Source organism: Oryctolagus cuniculus, chromosome 1, assembly GCF_964237555.1.
Source record: "Oryctolagus cuniculus chromosome 1, mOryCun1.1, whole genome shotgun sequence".
Lineage (NCBI taxonomy): Eukaryota > Metazoa > Chordata > Mammalia > Lagomorpha > Leporidae > Oryctolagus > Oryctolagus cuniculus.
In genome coordinates, this window is record NC_091432.1 from 235499033 (window position 1) to 235526693 (window position 27661).

Here is a 27661-nt window from a genome sequence, read left to right on the forward strand (position 1 = left end):
GAAGCTGGACGGGCGGGGCGGGGCTTGCCTTGGCCAGCCTGCCTTGTGACCCCAGGCTGGCCGCGGCTGCTGTGTGGGGACACCCAGCATGTGGTCCCCAGCTCTGGCCCAGGGCGGGCGGCCTCCCTGCTCGCGGCTCCCCGGGCCGCCGGCCGCCAGCGGCAGCCAGCAGGCAGCTGGGCCGGCCTGGCCGGGCTCCAGAGGCGCAGAGCGGGTTAAAGTGTGCGCCAGGCCGGCCGGCGGCGGGCGGGGGCGAGGCCTGGTGGGAAGCGTGCGTTCCTCCCCGTCTGCCTGACAGCTATAAAGGCCGCCGCGGGCCGCGGAGCCGCCACTGGGCTGCAGCCCCTCCCGGGAACCCGGCTCTTGGATGCTCTTTGAAGTGGGAGAGGGAGGCGGCCAGGGGAGGAGGGGACGGGAGAGAGGCGGAGCTGGCGGCTGCATCGGCGCCTCCCCCACAGCGCACCTGGCGCCCGCCCGAGGCAGCCCTCGCCCCTTGCTCTGGGAGGACCAACCTGCTGAGCCGGGCCAGGTAGGCCACCTCGCCCCTGTCCCCACCTCACTGCAGCCGCCCTCCTGGGGGGTGAGACGCAACCCCACCCCACCCCCACTCCCCGCCTGCCTGCTGCCCGCCAGTGGGCCAGGGCAGGTCACCCCCAGCTCCCGGGGAGCCCTTGTGTAACAGGGGGGGCGGCTCGTGGGGAGGGGTCCGGCCGTGAGCTCAGTGCAGGGTGGCCCCTCCGCTCCAGCCTGGGCCCCTGAAGCTCTCCCCTGGAAACCTGGCCCGCTGGCCGGTGGCTGTTTTTGGACCCCAGGAGGGATGGATCCCGCGTGAGCCAGGCCTGGCCGGCAGCCAGCAGTGTCTGGGAGCCTTAATGAAAACCAAGTGTGAGGCCCTCGGCACCTGTCTCCAGCCCGCAGGCAGGGGCTGGGGGCACCGGGGGCCAATGGGACTGTGGCAGGGGCTCTGTGCCACAGACCGGGGTGTAGGGGAGGGCATGTGGGGGAGGGGCGGCCAGCTGGGCTGGGGGCAGCCGGCCAGTGGGTGCGTGGTCTGGAGGACTCCTGCTCCCCACTCCACGGAGGCCTCGTCCGTGCTGGAGTAGGGGCAGCCTGGCTCCGCTGCAGGTGCTCGGCCTGCCAGGAGGCGCCAGCTGGCCAGAGGCTGCTGGGGTGAGTGGGGGTGACCCCCAAACCCGCTGTGCCCTGCCATCAGCCGGATGAGGGGACAAGCCCTCGAGTTTGCTCTGGGTTCTCAGGGGCTACTCGGTGCTGTGCTGTGTGGCTTTGGACAAGTTGGCATCCCTCTCTGGGCCCTGGTACTGCTGGTGGTTTCTGGAACATGTTCTTTAACTTTCTGGCTAGGGACGCTCAGGCCTGGAGACAAACCCTGCACAGGGGCCCCCAGAGGTCCCTTCAAGGCCGAGGGCCTGGAGGCGGGAGGCTTCCTCCTTGCAGACCCAGTCTGGTCCTGGGGCCAGGGTGCTGTCTTGCTGGGAGGAACCGTGTGGCCCTGACATGCTGGCATGAGCTGGGCCTCCCCTGCCCCCTCCCCAATTCCATCTTCTCTTAGGCTCTGCCGTCCCCGGCACCAGCTCTCGCTGGGTGCTGTGCATATGGGTGCTCAACTGAGACATGGCTTCTCCAGGGCCTGGGCCTTGGGGGGGTCCAGGAGTGGGGGAGCAGACTGAAGTGGGGAGGGGAAGGGCCTGGCAAAGCCACGCCCCCCCATTCTCCCGTGTCCAGTGAGCCCAGTGTGCCCCGCCGGGGGGAGACGGAGCCCAGGCCTGGGCCCCAGCCCCCAGCTGCCAGCCGCCAGCCGCTCCTGGTCTCCTCCCAGCCCACTCCTGGGAGCCCAGGCGATCAGAAAGTGTGGCGCCCTCCCCTGCACGCCGAGAGAGCGCGGTGGCACGCCCCTGGCACACGCTGGGGCCGCCATGTCCCGGCACTCACCCCCCATCTCCGCCCCCAGTGGCCGGGGCAGCTGGTGGACGCTGAGGGCTCTGTCTGAAGCTCCCCAGGTCAGCTGGAAGAGGAGCTGGGCCTCGCTCGCTAGGATGGACGGACGGCAGCCCTCGTGCTGGGCCTGGTCCCTGCTGGCTGTGGCGGTTGTGGCTGGGGGTGCGGTGTCCATGGAGGCCACGGTGAGTGGGGCGGCACGTCCGGGGACCCTGTGCTCAGCAGGTGCCGTGGGCACTCCACGCAGGCGGGGCCCGGCTGCTTCGCAGGAAGGAGGGCTCATGACCCCCCATACCCTGACCCCAAGATCAGGGAGCGCCTGCAGGCCGCAGCTCCCCAGGAGACCCCTCCCAGGCCAGCAGGGGGCGTGAGCCCAGGCTGCCCAGCGACCCAGCCTACGGGCACAGCGGTGCCCTCAGCTGGGGTGGGGCAGGCCCCGCAGCCGGGCCCTCCTGCTAACCCTCTGGGGGCCTCCCGCCCAGGACAACAGCCCCACATCCAACAGTCTGGAGGGCGGCGCCGACGCCACTGCCTCCTGGTGGGGGGAGTGGACCAAGTGGACCGCCTGCTCCCGCAGCTGTGGAGGCGGAGTGATGTCCCAGGAGCGACACTGCCTGCAGCAGAGGTGCGAGCGCCCCAGGGGCGGGCGGTGGGCGTGGCAGCCGGGGGCAGGGCAGCCAGGCTCCTGCAGGTGGCCGTGGCCCTGGGGTGGGCGGCGGCTTGCTTTCCCCCGCTGGCCTTCAGCAGGGAGGTGGCTCCTTGGTGGGTGCCCAGGTGGACACCCACTTGTAGGGCTCCATCGCTGGAGGGTGAGGTCCACCCCGGCCTGGTCTGGGGGAGGACACAGGTGCACGAGGCAGCAGCCTCCACGGTGGAGCGGACCTGGTGTCCAAGCTATGCAGACCCCGGGCAGGCCGTCAGCCTCTCTGTGCACCAGGCGCCCCCTCTGCGCTGGGCGGCAAGCTGGAGCCCCTCACCTTGCTGAGGGCACAGGAGGCTCCGCGTGTGTGCCCTTGGCTCCGGGCCGAGGCCATGCCATGCTCGTCACTGTCCCTGCCGTGCACTGAGCCCCTGGAGTCCGGGGGGGGGGGTGGCTTCTGGAACCCAGGGGCTGCGGGGTTGCTCAGTGCCCCTGCAACTCCCCACAGGCGGAAGTCCGTCATGGGAGCGGGCAACAGGACCTGCACGGGCACATCCAAGCGGTACCAACTCTGCCAAGTGCAGGTGAGGCCAAAGCCAGGCTGCAGCCGTGCCCTGCTGCCTCCTCCCCGAGCTGCGGCAGGTCCCGGGGGCTTCGTCCTGGGTCTGCTCAGACCACCGGAGCCTGGCTGCAGCTGGGCCTCCTTGGGGTCACAGACTGCAGTGTCATGCCCCATGCGTCTCCACATGCAGGCTCAGGGCTGGGGTCCGGGGCCCCTGGGACATTTGCACTCCTGGTGCTCACTGGGGGACTACAGGGGGCTCCCAGCTCCACTGCCCCTCCCACCTGCTCTCAGTGCTGGGGCCCACGGGGCAGAGCAGGGAGAAAGGTCAGTCTGAGCCAGTACGGCCCAGGGACCCCCGAGGCACGGGGCTGAGCCGAGCGGGGACCCGGACAGCAAAGCAGTCTCACCAGGAGCGACTGTGGCCCCAAGGCTGCGTGAGCCGGGAGTTACGGGCTGCATGGGGGTGAGCGGCCGCAGCTGCCTTCCCGGGATGCTACAGTCGGGGGCTGACCCCTGGCCCTGAGTGGCCGGCCCGGGGCCTCCTGTGCCTCTCCTATGCGGCCCACGTGTGCTGGCCTGGACAGGGTCTGCCCTGGATGGAGGGCGAGCAGGTGTCGGCACCAGCAGAGCCACCTGGGGCTTCCCTCTGCTTTACGGCTGGGGACAGGGCCAGGTGGCAGGGACAGGGCTGGGAGGCGGGGACAGGGCCAGGTGGCAGGGACAGGGCCGGGAGGCGGGGACAGGGCCGGGTGGCGGGGACAGGGCCGGGAGGCGGGGACAGGGCCAGGTGGCAGGGACAGGGCCGGGTGGCGGGGACAGGGCCGGGAGGCAGGGACAGGGCCGGGTGGCGGGGACAGGGCCGGGTGGTGGGGACAGAGCTGGGTGGCGGGGACAGGGCCGGGTGGCAGGAAGCTAAGGGTCAGGCCTGGAGCCCTGGGGGCCCCCACCTCAGGCCTCGGCCCCTGTGCAGGCACCCTGGCTACAGCCACTTCCTGTCTCGGCCTTGGCCGAGTTCCTCCTGAAGCCACCTCCCCCTGTGTCCCCACCACCCAGGAGTGTCCGCCGGACGGGAGGAGCTTCCGGGAGGAGCAGTGCGTCTCCTTCAACTCGCATGTGTACAACGGGCGGACGTACCAGTGGAAGCCTCTGTACCCCGGTACCTGCGGCCCTGGGGTCCCCCAACCCGTGCAGGGAGCGAGTGTGGGAGGTGGCCCCCCTTCCAGCGCGCAGTGGGAGGGCAGGTGGGGAGCCCGAGGCCCCGGCCAGGGGTTCTGTGGAAGGCCACAGGGTCCGCTGCAGAAGCAGGATGGGCCCCAGGGCTCCAGAGCCTGGGCCTCCCCCGGTACAGAGCACGGGGCCGCTTCCTGTGGGCCTGGCCTCGGCCGTCAGTGGGACTGTCCCGTCTACGGCTCCCAGGGCGGACGGGAACCGAGTGAGGTGGCCAGGGTGGGCTGTGCCTTCCTCCTTCTCCCCGCTTTTGGGGTGAAGAAAAGGAGTTCAGCATCACTGAGCCGGCCTCTCCTGCCCACCGGGCGAGGGCAGCGACTGGGGTGCGGGGCCACGGGCTTGGCTCTGCTCTCCTGCGGATTGTGAGGTGCTGCAGGGGTCCCAGGCACCTCCCCTCCCCACTCGCAAGGAGACAGAGGTTGGAACTCAGGGAGCCTGGGCAGGTCCCCTCGGCCGTCCAGCCTCGGTTTCCCCGTCCGTACACAGTGGAGAGGGGAAGCCCCTTGCAGCCGGCGCCCGCGCCTGCTGAGACCCCCACCCCCCACCCGTCTCGCCCCCCAGACGACTACGTGCACATCTCCAGCAAGCCCTGTGACCTGCACTGCACCACCGTGGACGGCCAGCGGCAGCTCATGGTGCCCGCCCGCGACGGCACGTCCTGCAAGCTCACTGACCTGCGAGGAGTTTGCGTGTCTGGAAAATGTGAGGTTGTTAAACGTTGTAGCAAAAGTACGGCTGGCCGTGCCGCCCGTGTGCCGCCCGTGTGCCGCCCGCCCGCCCGCCTTCGGCTCTCCCGCCCGCCGGCCCACGCGCGTGCGTGTGCGGAGGGGCGGCCCCCGCTCCGGCCCGGCCGAGCGCCCTCCCAGCGGCCGTCTCCTCTTCCTGCAGCCCATCGGCTGTGACGGCGTGCTCTTCTCCACCCTCGCGCTGGACAAGTGCGGCGTGTGCCAGGGCAACGGCAGCAGCTGCACCCACGTGACCGGCAACTACCGCAAGGGCAACGCCCACCTGGGTAAGGACTCTGGGAGCCCAGCTGCCGGGTCAGCTTCCTCCCGCGGGGCTGCCTGCTCCTCTGCCGGGTCAGCCCCTCCTCGAGCTGCTCTTTGCTGGCCCCATGGAGTAGCACAGGGGTCTTGGCTTGGGATCAGACGTCTGAGAGTTATTTCATTGACTTGAAAGGCAGTGATACTGAGACAGACAGACAGACAGACAAAGCGACCTGCTGGTGTATTCCCCACGTGGCTGCAACAGCCTGAACTGGGTTGGGGCTGAAGCCAGGAGCTGGGAACTCTGTCCAGGTCTCCCAAGTGGGTGGCAGGGGCCCAAGAACTTGAGCCACCACCCGCTGCCTCCCAGGGCGTGTGTTGGCAGGAAGTTGGGATGGGGAGCAGAGGCCAGATAGTAACCCAGGCACCCTGATTAGGGACGCGGCAGTCCCAAGTGGCGGCTTACCCACAAGGCCAGACGCCCACCTGGTGGTCACGTTTGACCCTGGAGGCAGCCGTGTTAATGCCACACCCCCAGGAAAAGCCGAGACGTGAGTCCTGGTAACACAGCTGAGTCAGGATTCGACTCTGAGCACGCCAGATTCTGCCCTCAGCTGTCGGACCCGCGTCTCAGAGGCCCAGCCAGGGCCCCTCCTTTCCCGGACGCACCGCTGCCTTCGCTGCGCCAGGGGCTCTGCTCCGGCCCGGCCTCCCGGGTGGCCAGTGGTCTGTGCCCGTGGCAGGTGCCGCTGGCAGGGCATGGCAAGTGTGGAGTTAGTGTCGGTTCCAGGAGGTCCCAGCAGTGGCCACTGGGGAGGGTGGGGCTTGGATGTGGACCCAGGGCTGGGCGTGGTGGACCGAGCAGAGGGTGTGGCGGGGCAGCCAGACTGGGTATGAGGGCTGCAGGTCCAGTGTTCGGTCCAGGCACGGTGGGCAGAGGCTGTTCGGAGGCCTCACGTGGGGAGCAGGCTGGCCAGGTCTGCACGTCTGCAGGGTGCGCCAGGCACCGTGGGCAGCCGACAGGGTCTGTCCTCGAGGGGCTGTCCGCCTGGGGGTTTGGGGCTGGCGGGAGAACAGGCAGGTGCACAGCTGTGCGCCCTCCCAGCCCTGCCCCGGGGGCCCCACTGCCGATCAGAGCCCTTCTCCCTGTCCGGGGTAAGAGCCTGTTGCTGCAGCGTGGGGCCCTGTGCGTCCTGGACGAGGAAGGGAGATGGACGGGTGTGCGGCGGCTCCGCCCCCAGGACTCCATTCCCCGCAGAGGCACAGGAACCGGGGCACCTGCACCCCACAGACCTTGGAGCCCCGAGAGCCTGTTCCTCTCCCCGGAAGGGTCCAGCCCCCCCCCCCGGGGGGGCTCCTCCTGCCTCCCTCTGCCAGCCCTGCCAACCGCACGGCTCAACAGGCCGGGTGTCAAAGGATGAGGGTGCCAGCGCTCTTGACGCCTGCTGGGGCACAGGGCGCCTCCGCCTTGAGCAGGTGGCCGTGCACCGAGGGCAGGTGCCGACCCTAGGCCTGGGGGCCCCGGCGCTTGGTGCCTGTGGTCCATGGAGTCACTTGGGAGGGGCCGGACAGGCACCAACAACTGTAGGAAGGGGTGCAGCACAGGTGTTTGCACGGCCTGGGCGAGCCTGGTTCACCTTCGTGGAGGCTGCGCCAGCCCACAGGCAGCCCCTCCCCCACACGGAGCCCGGGAGGTGGTGCCCGCCCCCCCCCCCGAGCCGGGCTTCCTCCTCCCTGGGGGATGGCGCCGCCACAGAGGGCACCCAGAGGCGGCCCCCACCGCTCACCGTCTGCGTGCGTCCTGCAGGTTACTCCCTGGTGACCCACATCCCGGCCGGCGCCCGAGACATCCAGATAGTAGAAAGGAAGAAGTCGGCCGATGTGCTGGGTGCGTAGGCGGGGCTGGGGGGGCGGTGGGCCCTGGGCCCCTTCCTTTGGGAGGGGGGTGGGCTGAGTGCTGTGGGCCCCAGAAGCCAGAGCTCAAGTCAGCTACTGGGGGGGGGTGTCCCAAGGAAGCTGAGTTCACCAGCCCCACCCCAAGCTCTGGGCGGGGGCGTGGTGGTGACGCCAGGTAGTGAGCTGCCCGTCCTGAGCCGGCCGGCACAGACAGGAGGTCTCAGAGCGGCCGCACGGGAGCCGGGACTGGGGGCGGCACGGGAAAGGGGGCGCTCTGCGGAATTCTGCCCTCTGGCGGCAGCCAGCCTGGGCCTCTCGGCGGCCGCGCAGGCTGCAGGCTCTGGGGCTGGTCCCGGCTGAGCGTGGGGAGCGGGCCTCCGGCCAGGCCCGCTGTTCTGTCGCTCGCTCGGTCGCTGGGGCAGTGGCGAGGCCAGGAAACAGCGTGTTCTCGGAGCTGACGCGTGGAAATACCTCCGGCAGCCTGTGAGCTGGGAGAGCCGCCGGACGGAAGGGGCCCCGAGCTGAACCCTGGCCGCATACCTGGGGGCCGGGCGAGCCCCCCCCACAGGCCGCTCGCTGGGGCGTCTTCCAGGCAGACGCGTCCTGCTTGTTTCGTCTGTCGGATAATAAATTAATTGCGCCGGCGCCTCTGTTGGTGTTGCATCAGGGACCTTGGACGCGGCAGTCCTCTTGTCCACGCGCCAGTTCCTGGAACGGTCTTTGAGGACATCCTCTGGAAGACAGAGTGTCCCCGGCAGCCGGCTCTATCTCCTCCCTCCCTCCCGTCCCCAGCCCGGGAGGCTCTGAGGCCCCAGGGCGGGGACGGGGCTGCTGGGGGCCTGGGCTGCTGCTTGTGGTCCCTTCTGTCCTGAGCTGGGCCCGGGGGTGTCCACTGACAGTCGAGAGGGGGGCCGAGAACGTGGGCAGCCCAGCCCTAGGCTGATGGGGTGAACGGAGACATATTTGTGTCATCGTCCCCGTAGCGGGGTCAGAGCTGGCCGGCTCCAGGCGGCTCCCAGGACAATGCCCCCGGACCGGCCAGGCCGGGACTGCAGTGTCAGCCCATGTGGGCGCCGGAAGACGGGCAGGCTGGAGGCAGCAGCCGCTCAGCGTCCACCGTGAGTCTGGCAGCACGAGGCTGGAGCACCAGCCCACACCTGCTGGCCACGGCGCCCCTTCCACAGGCCACCCGCTGCCCTGGGCACTCCCTCTGCGCCCCTCCTTCAGGGCAGCCGGCTGCTGGCTGTTTATTTGACGCTGACAGGGAGGCGAGCTCGAATGTGCCGGCCCTGGCAGGGTGTCTGACTCCCATGAGACGGAGCTTCCTGTCTGTGGGGTCTCTGCGGGAGGCCCGGCAGTGGGGGTGGGGTAGGGGCGGAGCTGGCCGGAGCTGGCCGGAGCCTCCGGGCCTGGGGCGCTGGCCCACGTGACCGGGTGGCCGTGTCCCTTCCAGCCCTGGCGGATGAAGCCGGCTTCTACTTTTTCAACGGCAACTACAAGGTGGACAGCCCCAAGAACTTCAACATCGCCGGCACCGTGGTCAAGTACCGGCGGCCCATGGACGTGTACGAGACGGGCATCGAGTACATCGTGGCGCAGGGGCCCACCAACCAGGGGCTGAACGTCATGGTGCGTGGCCGTGGGCTCGGGCGCAGGCGCGTGCAGGGGCAGCCCCCCCGCGTGCTCGGGCCTTGTCATTCGCTGCTGCCTTCCCTCAGCCACTGGCTCGCTCAGTCTCGCTGGCGCGTAGATTTGCGAGTCCCCTACCCTCCACTTGCTGTCACCGCTCCACCCCGCTGCGCCCGCGGTGGCAGCAAAGGAGGTACTGTCCTCGGGGACCCCTCGAGTGGCTGGACCCACCCCCCGTCCACACGTGGGGGCCCAGGTTGGTTGCACGTTGCTCCCTGCCTCTCGGGGACACAGATGTCTGTGCTGGGGCGGCAGTGCTGTGGCCCCGGCCCTCTCCCGGCCCTGCTTTCCTACGACGCTCGGTCTTCCGGACGCTTCTGGAAGCTTCTGGGATGTGGCTCCGGGACGAGTGTGGGTGAGTTTTGCCCAGCCTGCCAAGAGCTTTTTTTCCCCCTGGAAAGGGAGCCCTGGCGGCTGGGTGCCCAGCGCCGAGACCGCGAGGTCACTCCTGGAAGCTCGTGGAACACAGAATTAAAAGAAGTCCACTTAGGGGCACAGAATCTGGAAGAATCTGCGTTTTCCACGGACTTTCTGGGGTGTCCTTGTACTGAGAGGTCTCGCCCACGGGGATCAGACGGCGTTGAGACGGTGGCCCTGTGTTCCGCAGCCTGGGGAGGCTGACGGACTGGGGGCGGGACGTAGCCCCCTGCCTGGGCTGTTTCGTTCCTGGCGCCACATTGAGGGTGCAGCAGCTGGCTGGGGCCCGGAAGGGGATGTCCTGTGCTGCTGTGGGAGTGGGCCAGCGGCCACCATCTGCCCCGGCTCTGTTGAACGGCTTCCCTGGGCGGCCCCCAGCCCCGCAGGCACTGGTGTCTGTCTGTGCCCAGCTGGCCTGCCTGGGGCCTCCCTCCGGGGGGACTGGCCCTGGTGTCCCCTCTGATGTCAGGAGCCGGGCTTCAGGTCGGGGTACGGGAGGTTTGCATGCAGGAGGGACTGAGGAAGGGGGTCAGGGCCCCGCGGGAGGGAGCCAGGGGCCCAGGGCTGCCGGCAGGGCCCAGGCCGGCCTGCGGGTCAGGGTCGCCTCATATCGGGGCAGGGGACTTCCCACGTAGCTGAGTGCCCTTGTGCTGTGGGGACATGGCCATGTGAGGGACAGCTCCCTCTGGCTGACGGGGTGTCCATGGTGGGGCCCAGCCTTGCCGTGTCCCTGGGGCACAGCTCCGTGTCTGCTGCTGCCCATGCCTGCGCCATGCACAGGGAGATTGCCTGGGCCGGCAGCACTACCTAGACCCCCTGGCACCCCCCGGGGAGAGGGTCCATGCGCTGAGGGGCCGCTGGTCTGGGGATGCAGCTGGCCCACAAAGCGTCCATCTCTTCCGTGCCTCTGCACGCTCCGGCCCCTGGCTGGCACCCCTTGGTGGCTCACTTGGGGAGAGGCCTCTCAATCCAGGGCTACTGTCCTTGTCCAGCTACCATCACAGTGGGGCTGCAGGTGCCAAGAGCTGTCCCCTGGACCAGCAGGGCACCAGTACGCTTCAGACAGCGTCCCTCCCTGTCTTGGCCTCCGGGGCCTGCTCCGATGGCCGGGTGCCCAGGCGGCCCGAGGCAGCCCGAGCCTGCTGTCTCCCTGTGGAAGCGCCCACCTCCTGGCATGCAGGGCCCGGTCCTCGCACGGGACTTTGAGCCGCGCTGTGGCTCCGCCTTCCCTGGCTTGCCCAGGCAGTGCTCACCGCCGGTCCCGCTGTCCAGTGCACTGCTGTGCGGCTCCCTACCTCTCGGATCTGAGCCCCCTGGGCACTGCAGGCCCTGTGGGCGGCAAAGGAAGCCTCGCATTTGGGATAAGCTTAGCTACTTGCCCCGGGACACAGGGGTCAAGTGCAACCACTTGAGGGGTCTCGGGTGGGCGGCGTGGTGCTGGGTCACGCAGCAGGGCCGTGCTTAGGGGACGAAGCTGCAGTGGCCCCGGTGAGCGACGAGTGTGCGAGGGCCGTGCCACCACGGTGATGCCGCTCGTGCACCTGCTGCAGGGGTTCCAGCGCCGGCCCACGTTAGCGGCACAGCCACGCTGGCCACGGCGGGGAGTCTCCCCCGTGGCGGCTGCTCGATGGGCACCGCTAACAAGCGAGATGACATTGCATTTTGTCCTTCTCCCCAGACCTGGCCACCTGTGTCTCCCCGAGGCCTCCCCCCCTTCCGCCCTCCTCCCTCCCCCCTCCCCTCCTCCCCCCTCCTCCCCCCTCCCCATCCTCTCCTCCTCCCCCTCCTTCCCCACCGCCATCTTTCCCTCCTCCCCCCCTCCTCCCCCTCCTCCCCCCTCCTCCCCCTCCTCCCTCTCCTGCCCCTCCTCTCCCTCCCCTGTCCTCTCCTCTTCCCCCTGCCCCCCTCCTCCCCCTGCTCCCCCCCTTCCCCCTCCTCCCTCTGCTCCCCCTCTTCCCCCTCCCCCCTCCCCCTCCTCCCAGAGGAGGAGCGAAGGTCATTGACCTTGATCCCCACACCCCAAGGGCCGGGCTGCCAGCTCCAGGCTGGCCTCTGTGCTGGGCATGTGGACTGGCGAGGTGAGGGGCTGGCCGGCTCTGGGTCTCTGGGACTCGTCGCCTGCTCTGTCCCCAGGCTGTAGGATGTGTGCGTTTCCCCATGGCCACCAAGCTGGCGCCTGGCTCGGTCTAAATTGCAGTGACCTGGGCGGGGCTGCGCCACCCTCTTCCCCCTCTTCCTCCTCTTCCTCCTCTTCCTTCTCTTCCTCCTCTTCCTCCTCGGCTTCACCACCGCTTGGTCCCCGAGAGCTGCACCACAGGGCGTTTCTTCTCTCTGGCTTCCCTGCTGGCACCCCTGCCTCCCAGGGGTCTCTGTGTTCGACCCCTCAGGGACCCCCAGTGTGTGGGCTGCTTCCCAGGAGCACCCGGACCCCCACCACGGCGGTGCTGGGAGGGAGACAGCCAGGCCGCCGTCGGGGGCTCCGCAGAGGCCTCTGTCTCACTGGGAGACTGTCCCAGCCCTTGGGGGTTGTCCCAGAGCGAGGCGGGCCTGGGTCTGCACAGCCCAGCAGCCTGGCCCGGGGGCCCTGCAGGGAGGCTGGGGCAGTGCCGGCCCCACGCAGCTGCTGGCGCTTTTGTCTTTATTTCTCAGGAAAGCACGGGGGGCGCCTCACCTCCGTGCCCAGGGTGGGCCACTCCAGCCGCCCCTCTTGCTCTGTGCCCCTGCTTCCTAGCCTGGGGTCCGGGCTGCCCCTGGCATGGGGCACGTGCCGTCCTCGGGGGAGGCTAGCCGGGAGCCGGGGGCCCAGGTGGGAGGGGAGAGGAGTGAGGAAGGGCCCGGCGCGGCTTCTCTCCCCAGGTGTGGAACCAGAACGGCAAGAGCCCCTCCATCACCTTCGAGTACACCCTGCTGCAGCCGCTCGACTACGGCTTCCCGGAGCCCGCCTCCCAGAGCGCCGAGAGCCGGGAGCTGGGCAGGGCCGGCCTGCTGGGCTTTGTGCGGCACAACGGCTCCCTCTACGGCCCGGCCTCCTCGGAGCGGCTGGGCCTGGACAACCGCCTGTTTGGGCCCCCGAGGCCCGAGTTGGAGCTGGGCCTGGGCAGGGGCCAGGAGACCAACGAGGTGTGCGAGCCAGCCGGCGGTGGTGGCGGCGGCGACGGCGGTGGCGGAGCCTGCGAGGGCCCTCCCAGGGCCAAGGGCTTCCGAGGTAACCCAGAGCGGGTGGGAGCAAGGCTTCAGCCCCTCCCAAGGGAGGTTGGTCAGAGGGGCCGGGCCTGGGGCTGGCTGGAGCGAGGGGCTTGGTGCAGGCTCAGGACACACCCAGCTCTCTCATGCGTGCTTGGCTGCACCCACAGATGGGGACCCCATGGACACGAGGCCGGCCGTTTCTGGCTATCCCCAGATGGGGAGACTAGGCTTAGAGAAGTGGGGTGCCTGCCTGTGTCTGGAGGGGATGGGGCGCCCAAGCTGCGGGGGCCCAGGCGTGCAGGGCCTGCCTCTCTGCTCACACGGCCCCCTGCAGCTCCGTCTGTGTTGATCCTTAGCCAAGGACATCCCCAAGGACCCTCATTCCCAGGCCCGGGGGGTCACATGCTGACGTCCCCGTGCCCACGGCCTGGCGGACCCCCTGCTAGCTCCTGCAGGGCACCGTCCAGGCGGCGCCGACCCGGTTATTTGACTGGGCAGGAACCGCTTTCTGGGAGCCCAAGCCCAGCGCCTCCTTGCCTGGGTCGGGGAGCCCTTGACGTCGAGGCCCTGTCTCCCTCCACAGACCACAATGCCACGGGGATGGCGCTCGCGGGGGACAAGGGGGGCCAAGACGTGGACGCCCACTTCACGTCCGGGGAGTTCCTCTCGGCCAACGCCATCTCCGGACAGCTGCTGGGTGCCGGCTCCGACTCGAAGGAGTTCGGCCTCAACGAGACGGCGAACAGCATCTTCGCGCCGGGCGGCCCCGGGAGCCCCCTGCCCGACGGCCTGGACCTGGGCTACGAGGAGAACGAGGGGGCCGGCGCGGAGCTGCTCACCGGGTCCTACCTGGAGCTCAGCAGCGACAGGGTCACCAACACCTCCTCCGAAGCCCCCTTCCCCAACACCAGCGCCAGTCTCCCCACCTCGGCCGGGAACAGGACTCACAAGGCCAGGTAGGAGGCCTCGCCCCTGCCCTGTCCAGGGCCTGGGGCACCGGAGGGAAGTGGGGGACAGCCACGCCCTCCCACGTGCCATGGCTCTGGGAACAGGGCAGGGGCCTGGCCCTCGGTGTGTCCTCCTCAGCGTCAGGCCCAGGCCCAGGTCCCCGCCGAGTGCCAGGACATGGAGCTTACACGGGGGGGGGGGGGGGGGGGGGCAGGACAGACACGGTCCCGAGCTCTGTGACCCTGCACCTGTCACAGCTGCCCTGGCCCTGGGAGGGGCTCCCTAGGGACTCGCTTTGGAATGGGGGCGGCCTGGCCTCCAGCTGCACCACAGGCCTGAGGGAGGATCGAGTGGTTCCTCAAGGGGGGGCCGGAGCCCGGAGCGAGGGTCGGGAGCAAGGCAGGCAGTGCAGCTGGGAAGGGCGCAGTGAGGGTCCCCCGGAGGCCCCAGGGCCAATGGCACCTGGGCAACTGGGCAGCACAGCTGGGGTCGCCTGGGCAGTCACATCTGGACACACCTGGACAGGAACAGCTGGACACGCCCGGGCAGGCACAGCTGGGGTCACGTGGACAGGCACAGCTGGGGTCACCTGGACAGGCACAGCTGGGGTCGCCTGGGCAGGCACAGCTGGACACGCCTGGACAGGAACAGCTGGACACCCCCGGGCAGGCACAGCTGGGGTCACCTGGGCAGGCACAGCTGGGGTCACCTGGGCAGGCACTGCTGGGGTCACCTGGACAGGCACAGCTGGGGTCGCCTGGGCAGGCACATCTGGACACGCCTGGACAGGCACAGCTGGACATGCCTGGACAGGCACAGCTGGGGTCGCCTGTGCAGGCACAGCTGGACACGCCTGGACAGGCACAGCTGGACATGCCTGGGCAGGCACAGCTGGGGTCGCCTGGGCAGCACAGCTGGACATGCCTGGGCAGGCACAGCTGGGGTCACCTGGACAGGCACAGCTGGGGTCGCCTGAGCAGGCACAGCTGGACACGCCTGGGCAGTCACAGTGGGGGTTGCTTGGGCAGTGTGACTGGGTCAGGGGGGCCTGACCTTGGACCAGGGGCAGTGTGCAAGCAGGGTGGCCCCAGTCCTGCCTGTCACCCTACAGGGCGCTCCCTGGTGACAAAGCCGTGGGCAGCCAGAGTGGTAGCTGATGGAGCCGGGCTCGGCCGCCCCGGCGTGGGGGGGCCCTGGAGGCAGGGCCAGCCCCCTGCGGCCCTTTGACCTTGGGCGGTGCTCCGTCGGGGGTCCCTAGGACCGGGTTGGGGGCCAGGGGTTTGGGCCATTGGCCAGGGTCCAGAGCAGCAGAGTTGGGGACCCCGGGGGTGCTGCACCCCCCCCCCGGCCTCTACGAGGCCCAGCCCTTGTGGGGCCTGGGGCCAGGGCCGGGAGGACCCCACCCCACCCCGCAGCGCTGCGAGGGCTCGAGAGGGACCCTTCCTTGCCAGGACTCAGCTGCCCAGCGGGCACGTCCCCCGAGCCTGGCACCCCCAAACCCTCAGGCTGGCAGGGAGCAACAGGCTTTGCTTCGGCTCTGAGCGTGAGGGGCTTCGAGGGGAGAGAACAGGAGGCTCCAACACAGACCCCACTCGCAGGTGTGCTCCGGCCGGGACCTCAGGCCTGAGTCCCGTCCCCAGCCCCCAGCCTGGGTCCTCTTTGCCCCCAGAGCCGTCTGTGTGCACAGCACAGATCCAGGGCCGGATCCCCAGGGGCCGGGGGTTGGGCAGCTGGCAGACGGCAGCCCCTCTCGGCCACACCTGTCCTGGTGGCCCAGAGCCCAGCTCTTCAGTTCAGCATCAGGCAGGGGCATTGCTGTTGGCTGTGTGGCGTGGCAGGAAAGCAGGACGCATGGCAAGCCCTGGACCCACATCCGCCGGCCTCTGGGCTTTAGCTGCTCCTCTGTCCGTCAGGGAGTGCCAGACGGGGCCCCTGCAGGCTCAGGTGAGGGCGACTCCCGGGTGCAGGGCTCGTGTGCAGCGCAAGCCCAGGGATCCGCGGGCCCCGTCTCTGAGCCTCTCAGCTCCGCTGCCCGTCTCGGGGTCTTAGCATCTGTCCCTCAAATGTTGGTCAGTCTCAGAAAGGCCAGGCTTGGTGACGCACTGTCCCTGCCATCCTCCCAAAGATGGCCCAGGGAGATGAAGGGTCCAGGAGGCCATGGGGAGACCTCGGGGCCGAAACAGCTGCGCCCCGGCGAGCTGGCCGTGCACAGGAAGCCGCGAGCAGGTCGCATCAAAGGCGTTCCAGAAAGGAGAGGCTATGTCCATCGGAGAGCAGCCCCAGCAGTCAAGGGCGGGGCCTGTCCCCAGACACACACGGGGCAGGGTGGGCCCCTCAGAGCAGGGAAAGCAGCCCGGTCACCCGGGAGCCGCCCCAGCTGGGCTGGGAGAGTCTGCGTCTCCTGGCAGGGGGCCCTGTGAGTGACAGGCGATTTGGAGACCCCTGGCCCAGCGAGGTGTCCTCCCTCCAGATGGAGGTGGGGGCCAGAGGGGGTCGCCCATGTGCTGGGTGTTTGGCTTCTCAGGTTGTGTAAATCCTGGTGGTGGTGGTGGGGGGGACTGTACCTGTGGCCTCCCCAGGGCCTCAGGAGGGCGGGGCGCCCTCCTGCCTGCTGGCTGGGAGCCGTGATTAGATAGTGGCAGCGGGTGGAGGGCAGGGAGGGGCTAGCTCTTTGTTTCAAGGGCAGCGTGGTGCAGGGGGACGTAAGGCGGCGTGGCGCAGGGGAGTTTTCTGAGCCCAGCTTCAGGGATTCAGCCTCGGGTCCTCTCCTGCTCTGAGGTCCCCGGGTCTTGGCCCCCTCCCGTGTTGGGAAGTTTCGCCTCTCTCTCTTTTTTTAAGATTGCGTTTGTTTATTTATTTGAAACACAGAGTGACAGGGAGACAAAAGGGGGCGGGGGAGAGGTCTTCCATCTGCAGGTCCACTCCCCAAATGGCCGCAACGGCTGGGGCTGGGCCAGGCTGAAGCCAGGAGCCAAGTGCTCTATCCGGGTCTCCCACGCGGGTGCAGGGGCCCAGGCACTCGGGCATCTTCCGCTGCTTCCCCAGGCCACAGCAGGGAGCTGGACTGGATGTGGAGCAGCCGGGACACAAACCGCTGCCTGTGTGGGTTCCTGGTGCCACAGGCAGTGGCTTAACCTGCCGTCCACGTCTCCTCTCATTTTTAAGGAGGAGGCTGGGGCTTCCCTCCAAGCCGGACAGACTCCTGGTTGGAAGCCCGAGGCGAGGGCACGGCTGGGGGAAATAGATGACCACGTCCCAGCTTCGCCCCTCCCTCCCCCGTCCCCTCCCTCCTGGACTGTGTGGATTTGCCGCTGGTGCTCCTGTCGGGAGATTGTCTCCTGGGTCCCCGGAGCGTGGGAGCTGTCGACGCCACCACTCCTCCCACAGTGCAAGAACGCCCGAAGGCGTGGCCCTAGGAAGGGCCCAGGAATGGCCCTGTGAAGGGGCCAGTGCCAGACCAGGCCCGAGTGACCTGCTGCAGGCCGCAGGACCCCAGGGGCTGCCCACTGCCATAGCGTCCCTGCTGCCCACGCTGAGTCCAGAGTGAGCCCGCACTGGGAGCTTGAGATCAGGCCCGGCACATGACCGGTTCAAAGCAGCCATGTGCCCTGATGGTAGCTGGCGGCAGCCCGCCGTACACCGGCCAAGACTTCCAGCCCAGGGTCCCCACGACCCTGCGGAAGCCGGCTGCCACACCCATGCCTGGCGCTGAGCTCTTTAGTGTTGGTAGCTGCAGCCCGAGTGGCCAGTGTCCCCAACCACCCGGCGCCCCAGCCGGAGGGAAGCGGGAACAGAGCATTCGGGAACATTCTTGGCTCACAGGTGCCGCCTTCTCGGGTGGGAAGAAATCCAGGACTGACGTGAGAAGGTGGGAGCGGGATGCCTGCGTGTGGGGTGCAGTCACGGTTGAGCCCCACATTCTTCAGCTCCCCGTAGGGAGCCCCAGCACCTCCCAGGCCGCATCTCTGCTCCCTCGCTGTGTCGGGGAGCTCTGGCACCTGCTTGTGGGGTTCCGCCCGGGGCTGAGGGCAGGCGTCTGGTTAGGGGGAATGGTGGGCAGGGGGCTTCTCACCCCCTCTCTCCTCGACTTCCTTTCAGGACCAGGCCCAAGGCGCGTAAGCAAGGCGTGAGTCCGGCTGACATGTATCGGTGGAAGCTCTCGTCACACGAACCCTGCAGCGCCACCTGCACCACAGGTAGTGGTCCGGGTTGTAGCCAGGAAGCCCGCTCGGGGCCCACCTCCACGGGGGCCCCTCATGGGGCTGGGGGCACACCCACTGCCTGGTAGTCCCAAACTGCGTGTAGGGGGCAAGCTTGGGAGGCAGACCTTGGCATCTTTGTGTCACTGTGCACCGGGCCACGGTCGGGTCCAGCCACCCCAAAGGCTCCCCCAGCTGCGGCCACGCCCATCGGCTCCTGCTGGGGCAAGTGTCCTGGTGAGGAGCGAGAACTCACAGGTCGAGCAAATGCAGGGAGGGAGGAGTCGACCCTGAGACCCTCGGTTGGTCAAGTTCCAGGAGCTCAGGTGCAGGCGAGGACTTCTGGTGGGGGCAGAGACCCCCCATGTGTGAGCAGGAAGACTGGGCTGGGATTGGGCCCGCACCTTGCTGGCCATGAGGCCAGACACCGCCAGAGAGACGCTGGTCGCCGCCTCCAGGGGCAGCGGCTGCACCGGCTGTGCTCAGGCTCAGGTGTGAGACCCAGAGCCAGGACAGAGGCCGCGTGCTGCAGGGACCCCCGGGGTCAGCTGTGCATTGAGTTCTGTGTGGGATTAGCCGACTCCCAGCTGCCCCCTTGGTCCCCAGCTGGCCAGGCCCGTGGACGCCCCTGCAGTCTGACTGCCGGCAGTCGGCATGTGGCCATTCCCCTGCACAAGATGGACCCTCGAGATGGGGGCGGGGAGGGTGGCCCCGCCTCTCAGGCTGAGCAAGGGGCTCTTGTCCCGGGACTCGTGCCCCACGCAGAGCTGATGGCACGGGAACGCTGAGGCTACCGTGCACCCGGCACTGTGCCAGAGGGAAGCAGGCTTTGTGGGTTTAGTGAGCACGAGCCTGGCACCGCCCTCTGCCCACGCCTCCCAGACCAGACACGCGGCTGGCTGGAGAGATGTGTCCCGGGCGAGGCGGCCTTGGGGACCAGGGGCCTGATGGGCAGCCCTGGCTGCTGATGGCCCCAGGAGGACCCAGCAAGCTGTTGGAGTGGCTGAAACGGGGGTGAGGGGCAGGTGGAGTCTGACGTGCATGGCCCAGAGTGTGACCAGGACGAGTGGCTCTGGCGAGAGGCGGGGCCGTGCTTTCAAGGATGCTGTCCAAGAGGGGAGCGAGCCCAGGCGGCAGGCTCACGCGGCCTCCGAGCAGCCTGGGCGAGGGTCAAGGCCTGTGGTTGGGATGGCAACCGTCTCCGTCCCCACTGCTGGGCCAGGCCTCACCACTGTGCCGGGGTCCCTGCACACCCTGGGGGCTCATAGTCACCGCTTAGGGCCACCCACTCCGGACTCCCCGTGTGCGCCGGGCTGCTGGGTCTGTGCAGTGGGGGTGGGGGTGGGGTGGGGGCGGCAAATGTGTTCCCTTGGGAACCGCGTGTTTCTGCTTCTTTAAAGACGCGATGAGGGCAGCAGCCGTGACCGTGTCTGGTCCCAGCTGGGCTTCCAGGGGTGATCACAGAGGCCCCTCGGCCCCCTGGGGCACAGCAGTGGCGGAGGGAACTGGCAGGGCCCCGACTTTCACATATTGGGGCTCCCCTGGGGAAGAGATGACAGCGAGGGGGAGGGAGGCCCTTGGAGATCTGGGGCCGGGCCTGGAATGGGCCGACGTACACCTGCTGCCCCAAGATGGGCGGCTGCGAATGGGTGTGAGCGAGACACTCGTTGGCCTTTTCCTCTCTGGGTCATCTCAGGGATGGTGAGGGATGAGTTGGGTTCTAGCTGCACGGGCTGGGGAGGGGGTGCGGAGGAGAGGTCAGACGCGGGGTTGTGGACGGGGAGAGGGCTCAGAGGCACCCAGTGGCCTTCCCTGGGCTCCTCCGGTGATGCCGTGAGCCCGGGGACGCCCCGGCCCCCAGACCAGGAAGCCGGGCTCTGAGCCGTCCCTTGACTTGCCCACGGCCCTCTGGTTAACCATGGGCTCACAGGCCCCTCCCTTGCCCTGCGCCTAGGGGTCATGTCGACGTACGCCATGTGTGTCCGCTACGACGGCGTCGAGGTGGACGACAGCTACTGCGACGCCCTGACCCGGCCGGAGCCCGTGCACGAGTTCTGCGCTGGGAGGGAGTGCCAGCCCAGGTACCTGCCCGGGAGGGACGCCAGTCCAGGTACCCGCCCGGGAGGGACGCCAGTCCAGGTACCCGCCCGGGAGGGACGCCAGCCCAGGTACCCGCCCGGGAGGGAGCACCAGCCCAGGTACCCGCCCGGGAGGGACGCCAGTCCAGGTACCCGCCCGGGAGGGACGCCAGCCCAGGTACCCGCCCGGGAGGGACGCCAGTCCAGGTACCCGCCCGGGAGGGAGCACCAGCCCAGGTACCTGCCCGGGAGGGACGCCAGCCCAGGTACCCGCCCGGGAGGGACGCCAGCCCAGGTACCCGCCCGGGAGGGACGCCAGTCCAGGTACCCGCCCGGGAGGGACGCCAGCCCAGGTACCCGCCCGGGAGGGACGCCAGCCCAGGTACCCGCCCGGGAGGGAGTGCCAGCCCAGGTACCCGCCCGGGAGGGACGCCAGCCCAGGTACCCGCCCGGGAGGGAGTGCCAGCCCAGGTACCCGCCCGGGAGGGACGCCAGCCCAGGTACCCGCCCGGGAGGGAGTGCCAGCCCAGGTACCCGCCCGGGAGGGACGCCAGCCCAGGTACCCGCCCGGGAGGGACGCCAGCCCAGGTACCCGCCCGGGAGGGAGCACCAGCCCAGGTACCCACCCGGGAGGGAGCACCAGCCCAGGTACCCGCCCGGGAGGGATGCCAGCCCAGGTACCCGCCTGGGAGGGAGCGCCAGCCCAGGTACCCGCCCGGGAGGGAGCACCAGCCCAGGTACCTGCCCGGGTGGCCACGGGGTGGCCGGGATGGCGGGGCCTCTGCTGGACAGCAGCCAGACCTGACCCCCGGGCGGAACGGTGGGGGCCCTGGAGGAGGGCATGGGGGTCTGATAGAAGCACCTCACCCTTCCCGATGCCACGCCTGTCGCGGTGACCTCTGCTGGGTGCAGCCGGGTTTTATAAACCCACAGGGATTCTGAGGCCCTTCCGGGAGCTCATGGGAAAATGAGATTAAAAGTTTCTTCAGGTGCAAAAACACGGTGGGAGCCACGCCTAGGTTTTCACTGTGCACATTTTCCATGAACTTTTTGAAAGATCCTCGTGTCCCTGGGAGTGCAGGCCGCTGGCCGACCCACGTGGGCAGAGGCCGGTCGGTGTTCCAGCCCCGGGCCTCCTGTCCTGCCTCGCAGACACGGTCAGAGACGGAGCCCCGGGTGCATCGTGCCCTGGTGTGGACCAGCCCAGGAACTGGAGCGGGGCCCCAGAGCCGCTGGGGGAGCCTCCGAGACGGGGAGCACCCACCCAGCTCCCGGCAGCGGGGGGGCCCTTACTCCTTTCTGGGAGGGGCAGGGAAGACGAGGGCCCCTGGGCCCTGCTGGACCCTGCTGGACACGTGGCTTTCATTTCTCTGTGCCAGGGCTCGTGGAGAACGAGGCCCCGCCCAGGGTCTGGGGGAGCACAGCTGTGCACAAGGGGGCTCAGGGCTCCAGGACACTGGGGCGTGGTCCTGAGAGGGGGTGGCAGGTGGGGGGCGTGTCAGCAGGGCCCCAAGGTGCCAAGGTGAGAGCAGGAGGAGGCAGCCCAGGCCGTGGGGGGCACAGGCCCGGGAACCCCCATCCCCGGTTGTCATGGCGACGACCTCCAGTTCGGGCCCCAGCCCTCCCCGTCTGGCCCAACCCCTGGGAGCTGGGCCGCGTGTCTCGGGTGCAGGGTTGTCAGGGCTCCAGCCACAAGGCGCGGGGTCCCTGAAGGCCGCCCCGCCCCGAGGCAGGTGGGAGACCAGCAGCTGGAGCGAGTGCTCGCGCACGTGCGGCGAGGGCTACCAGTTCCGCATCGTGCGCTGCTGGAAGATGCTGTCCCCCGGCTTCGACAGCTCCGTGTACAGCGACCTGTGCGAGGCGGCCGAGGCCGTGCGGCCCGAGGAGCGCAAGGTGTGCCGCAACCCGGCCTGCGGGCCGCAGTGGGAGATGTCCGAGTGGTCGGAGGTGAGCGGCGGCTGTGGCGGGATCCGGCGGGCCCGGGCGGGGCCTGGGCGGGGGCGGGGCCTGAGTGGGGGCGGGGCCGGGCGGGGCCTGGGCGGGGGCCTGAGTGGGGGGGCAGGGCCGGGTGGGGCCTGGGTGGGGGCGGGGGCCTGAGTGGGGGGGCGGGGCCGGGCAGGGCCTGGGCAGGGGCGGGGGCCGGGCGGGGCCTGGGTGAGGGGGCGGGGCCAGGCGGGGCCTGAGTGAGGAGGCGGGGCCTGGGCGGGGGCAGGGGCCTGAGTGAGGGGTGGGGGCCTGGGCGGGGGCAGGGGCCTGAGTGAGGGGGCGGGGCTGGGTGGAACCTGGGTGTGGGTGGGGCCTGGTTGAGAGGGTGGGGCTGGGTGGGGCCAGGTGGGGGTGGGGCCAGTTGGAGCCTGGGTGGGGCCAGGCGGGCCTGAGGGCAGGGGCTGGTGGAACCTGGGTGGCTGCGGAGCCCGAATGAGAGGGTGGGACCGGCTGGGTGGGGTTTGGCTCTTTGTGTTGCTGGGCAGAGTAGGGCAGTGGGAGATGTCCCAGGGGTCCAAGGTGAGCTGGTGGGCCTCTGCAGGGCAGGGCTGGCCCTGGGCTGGCTGGGTCTTGGCAGGGCCACGGGTGGGGACTGGCGCACGCAGGGACTGGCGCCAGCCAGGGAGCTCTGCCTCATACCCAGCCCCCACCCACCCCTCACAGTGCACGGCCAAGTGCGGGGAGCACAGCGTGGTGACCAGACACATCCGCTGCTCTGAGGACGAGAGGCTGTGCGACCCCAACACCAGGCCGGTGGGCGAGAAGAACTGCACAGGCCCCCCCTGCGACCGCCAGTGGACCGCGTCCGACTGGGGGCCGGTGAGCGCGGCCGGCACGGAGCTGGCCTCTGCTGCCCCCAGCTTCTCCAGTGTCTGGAGCAAGGGTGTGAGGGAGGAGCCCCTGCGTGCCGGCCTCCCTGTAGTTCCGAGGAATCAAAGCCCCCATCTGACCTGTCTGCCTCCCCCCGTTTCCGTCTCTCTCCCCATCTCAGTCTGCCTCCCCCCATCTCCATCCGTCTCCCCCGTCTCTGTCCTTCTCTCCCCATCTCTGCCCATCTCCCCGTCTCAGTCTGCCTCTCCCCTGTCTCTGCCCGTCTCCCCATCTCCGTCCACCTCCCCTGTCTCTGTCTCTCCCCGTCTCCCCCAACTCCCCCGTCTCTGCCCGTCTCCGCTGTCTCCCCCACCTCCCCCCGTCTCTGTCTGTCTCTCCCCATCTCCCCCGTCTCCCTGTCTCCCCGTCTCCGTCCACCTCCCCCAGTCTCTGTCTGTCTCTCCCCCATCTCCCCTCTCCCCCGTCTCCCCCAACTCCCCATCTCTCCCCATCTCCCCGTCTCCCCCATCTCCGTCCATCTCTCGCTGTCTCCCCGTCTCTGTCCACCTCCCCCCGTCTCTGTCTGTCTCTCCCCCGTCTCCCCGTCTCCCCGTCTCTGTCCCTGCCCCTCTCGTCTGCTCAGACGCCAGCCGGCTCCCTGCGCAGCCCCTCCCTCTCTGTAGGTGTGCGTTTCTCCCTGTGTGTTTCTCCTCAAGCAGGCATTATTTCTGTAATTAGAACGGAAAATGTTATTTAAAAAGTGGTTACTACGGCAACCGCTTCCCACGCTGCCCGGGGTGCTTTCCCCTCCCTGGGGGCTGGGCGCTTGCCGAGCGCCCCCCACCGGGCCCCTGCCGTCTCCCTTTTGCAGTGCAGCGGGAGCTGTGGGCAGGGCCGCACCATCAGGCACGTGTACTGCAAGACCAGCGACGGCCGCGTGGTCCCCGAGTCCCAGTGCCAGGTGGAGACCAAGCCTCTGGCCATCCACCCCTGTGGGGACAAGAATTGCCCGGCCCACTGGCTGGCCCAGGACTGGGAGAGGGTGAGTGTCCCGGAGATGGGGGCGCCTGGCCAGAGGGCGTCGGAGAACAGCCACTTTGAAGGCAGAGTTCGCGGAGATGGATTTGACACTCAGAGCCAAACCAGCCGGGGAACCCCTTGCGACCTCCCAGCTCCAAGTGGGCGCAGGCTCCGTGGTGCACACAGAACTGGCCACACCAGGCCCCCAGGCGCCCGAGCGATGGGGCACGGGGCGGGCGCTGTCCGGCTGTGACTGCCTGTGGCCCGCGGGCCCGGGCAGCCTGCTGTCCATGCTGTGATGGCCACGTCTTCCCTGCCAGCCTTGTCCTCCCCTCCCCCCCCCCCCCCCCCCCGCCACGCCAGACCAATTGCTTCCACTCTGCCTTCAAGCAGATCACTATTAACCAAATCATCTTGGGACAAAGTGTTGTCTGCTAAATCGATTGTGGCCACAGCACCCCCGGCCAAATGGTCATTAACCAATTTGTTTCAAAACAGATGGTTTCGGGTTCCGCTGCTTTTGATCAAGCCCATTTGGGGACAAACGGCTGTGGAACAAAGAGTTCTCAGCCGATGCGCCATCGGTCCCGGCGTCCCCCCCACCGCCCTGTAGCTACTGACCACTGTTGTCACAGGGTCCCCCTGCCCCCACCCCCCGCCCCGGGCAGGGGCAGCCGTCCCAGCCCTCTCAGGCCCTGGCCTCTGATCCGGCCGTCTGTCCCCGCCTCAGTGCAACACCACCTGTGGGCGAGGTGTGAAGAAGCGGCTGGTGCTATGCATGGAGCTGGCCAACGGGAAGCTGCAGACGCGCAGCGGGCCCGAGTGCGGGCTGGCCAAGAAGCCGCCGGAGGAGAGCACCTGCTTCGAGAGGCCCTGCTTCAAGTGGTACACCAGCCCCTGGTCGGAGGTGAGCGGCCGGCCCTCCACCCACCCCCGCCTCTCCCAGGGAGCTGCTCCCCTGCGCCGCGTCAGGTGGCACGAGAGCCAGGCCTGCCGGAAGCCTGACGTGCCCTGCTGTCTCTGCGGCTCTCACGCTGGGCCTGCTCATGTCCAGCCCGGCTTGGCCTGCTTGATTTTTTTTTTTTATTTGAAAGGCAGAGTTACAGAGAGAGGAGGAGGGAAGAGAGACAGAAAGAGAGAGAGAGAGAGGTCTTCCATCTGCTGGTTCACTCCCCAAATGGCCACACGGCAGGGGCTGTGCCAGGCTCAAGCCAGGAGCGTCCTCTGGGTCTCCCGCGAGGGTGCAGGGGCCCAAGCAGTTGGTCCGTCTTCTGCTGGTTTCCCAGGCGCATTAGCAGGGAGCTGGATCTGAAGCTGAGCAGCTGGGACTCGAACTGGTGCCCATGTGGGATGCCAGTGCTGCAGGCGGAGGCTTAACCCGCTATGCCACAGCGCTGGCCCCTAGCACTGACCTTGAAGCTATCAGGGGCAACCTGGGGTGCTGACAGAGCCCACAGGGGCACCAGGGCCACGCGGGGCTGAGTCGGACCCAGCCCTCGTCCCGGGCGAGCCACGGCCAAGGCAGGGTCGTGGGATTCGGAGACACTGACCCCACAATGGCAGAGCCCGGGCCAGGAGCTGCGGGCCCCAGGGAGGGTGTGACCCCCCCCAGTCCTGGCCCCCAGACCTCCCAGCCCGAGGACGTCAGGTGAGACAGGACTGGGGTCTCGCCTCTCTGCAGATGGCAGCTGAGCCCTGACCGCGGGCCCAGCAGTGCCCGAAGGGGAGGGTCCCCCCTTTCTCAGAGAGGAGCCCCGAGGCCCCTCCCACGTCTGCCTGTCCCCCCCGAGTGAAAGGGCAGAGTAGGGGGTGAGGAGGAGCCTTCCAGACTGGCCCCTGGGGGAGGGGTGGAGGGAGGGCGGCCCCTGCCAGTGCCCGTGGACTCTGCCCGGCCCTCCCCAGCCGGCCATGCTGGCGCTCTCAGGAGGGGCCGGGGGGAGGCCCAGAGCGGCCTCTGCGGGCCCCTGGCCCAGGGCCAGAGCACGGGGGCTAAAGCGCCGTGTCACAGGGGTCTGGGTGCCCGGGAACCTTCACGGGGAGGCTCAGACCCCCGCCCGGGGCGCCCTACCCTTGGCTGTAGCAGCGACAGGCAAGTGCCAAGCCCTCCAGCTTCAGGGCCTGAGCTGCGGAGTCTGTGTTACAAGGGCCCAGTGGGCGCAGCAACCCCAGGCCAGGGTCCTGCCCTGGACCCACCTCGCCCCTCCCACACCACACCCGCTCGTTCCACGGCAGAAGGGAGGCTGGGGGCTGGGTTGGGGCTTGTGGAGAAGCCCATGGGAGCCGGGGCGTGGAGGGGGAGCAGGCAGGCAGACCGGGGGGACCGGCCGGAGAGGCCAAGGCCTGCCTCTGGGAACAGCCGGGCGGGCTGGGAGGGGAGGGGAGGGGAGGCCTGACCCCTGCCCCAGGCCCCCTTGGTGGGAGTGACCCCCGTCGGTTCTCCTCAAGTGTTTGCAAGAGCAGCGTTCCTAGCGTGTGAGCCGCTCGTGGGTTTTGCAGGGGGAGCACCCGGGGGGGGGGTGCCAGCTTCAGAAGGTGCCTCGCAGACCCAGCGGGGACCAAGGAGGTCCTGAGGTGGCCACCCCTTGCGGCGCAGCTGGGGAAACTGCAGCAGCTCTGGGTGGCCAGCCCGCGCCCCCCCCCCCCCCCCCGGTCAGTGGCGAGCCCAGCCAGGTGGGTGGGGCCCGTGCGGGAAGCTGAGGGTCGCCTTCCTCCTGCCCTAACCCTAACCCCCTCAGTGCACCAAGACCTGCGGGGTGGGCATGAGGATGCGGGACGTGAAGTGCTACCAGGGCACCGACATCGTGCGTGGCTGTGACCCGCTGGTGAAGCCCGTGGGCAGGCAGGCCTGTGACCTGCAGCCCTGCCCCACGGAGCCCCCAGGTGAGCAGGGGCAGGCTGGGGGCTGGGCGGGCACTTGTGGAGGAGGCGCGGGAGCCGGGGCCTGGAGGCTGAGCAGGCGGGAGGGGGAGGGGAGGGCCCACTGGGGCCGGAGGCTGAGGGAGAAGAGGGTCAGCCGCAGGCGGGCGGGGAGTGTGGGGCCTCGGGACCAGGACGGGGGCCTGACTGGCCCACAGGGGTCCTGGCTTGGGCACCTGGAATACGCTGCAGGTGCCGGTGATGGGTTCTGCTCTGGGCACGGTGCGGGGGGCTGTGCACCTGTGGGCTCCCAGGATGCATTGCTACCACAACCCTGGCCCCCAGCCTCGCCCCTTCCGCCCCTCCTGCTGATGTCCACAGGGAGACGGCAGAGAACTGGAGCCCGACATCCACTGGGGTCCCCGTGATGGGCGCGTGGCCCTGCCCGAGGTGCTCTGTGCCAGAGCTGCCCCGTGGCAGGACGCAAGGTGCTGGGGCAGCCAGCAGGGTTCTCAACCCTGGCTTCCTGTTGACCCCTGACCTCCGCCCCATGCCCCTTCCCCAGATGACAGCTGCCAGGACCAGCCAGGCACCAACTGCGCCCTGGCCATCAAGGTGAACCTGTGCAGCCACTGGTACTACAGCAAGGCGTGCTGCCGCTCCTGCAGGCTGCCCCGCCCCTAGGCCGCCGCCGCAGCCATGGAGACCCGAGTGCCCGCCCGGGCCCGCCCCGGGCACCCCACAGGCGCCTGAGCCGGGGGGCGGGGTGCAGCACCGGGCCACCCCCTCTGCTCTCCCAGGCCAGGGAGCCCCGAACGCCTGTACAGAGTCGTAAGGATCCTGTGTTTGGGGCTGAGCCCCCACCCAAGGGGCCCCAGGACCCAGAGCCCAGCGGTGGAGGTGAGACGTGCCCAGGGTCCAGGCCGTCTCCAGTGTGGCCTCCTCCAGAGGACTGGCAGGTGACCCTGACTGGGCTCTGTGGGGGAGGCAGCAACGGCAGCCCCGCGCGCCACCGGGTTCCTGCCGGCATCTAGGTGCCCGTCAGCCGGAGGGCTGTCTCACGGCCCAGCCCGGCACCTGCTGCACTTTAAGCCCGGGGAGCCGTCTTTCGGTGTGCGTGGTTCTCAGCAGTGGGTTTGTCCCGTAACCGCGGTCAGTACTCATCCGTGTATGTCAATAAAACGGTCGTATTTATGGCGGCC

The 27661-nt window shown here is 69.1% G+C and overlaps 1 protein-coding gene across 2 annotated transcripts; it reads left to right on the plus strand.

The window, feature by feature from the left end:
* The first annotated feature begins 89 nt into the window (after nucleotides 1-89).
* On the plus strand, nucleotides 90-27653 carry ADAMTSL2 (ADAMTS like 2). Of its 2 annotated transcripts, none has more exons than XM_070058733.1 (19): nucleotides 90-529; nucleotides 1970-2141; nucleotides 2439-2581; nucleotides 3105-3180; nucleotides 4215-4317; nucleotides 4950-5095; nucleotides 5277-5400; nucleotides 7182-7262; nucleotides 8724-8899; nucleotides 12233-12581; nucleotides 13146-13518; nucleotides 17609-17706; nucleotides 19664-19790; nucleotides 21521-21734; nucleotides 22437-22592; nucleotides 23455-23625; nucleotides 24334-24510; nucleotides 26339-26483; nucleotides 27025-27653. In XM_070058733.1, exons 2-19 carry the CDS (start codon nucleotides 2055-2057, stop codon nucleotides 27141-27143), a joined length of 2865 nt encoding a protein of 954 aa, XP_069914834.1. In that variant the 5' UTR covers nucleotides 90-529; nucleotides 1970-2054; the 3' UTR covers nucleotides 27144-27653. The 2 variants fall into 2 exon arrangements, with proteins under 2 accessions (XP_069914834.1, XP_069914841.1); XM_070058740.1 differs by having other exon boundaries at nucleotides 2011-2141.
* The last annotated feature ends 8 nt before the right edge of the window (nucleotides 27654-27661 follow it).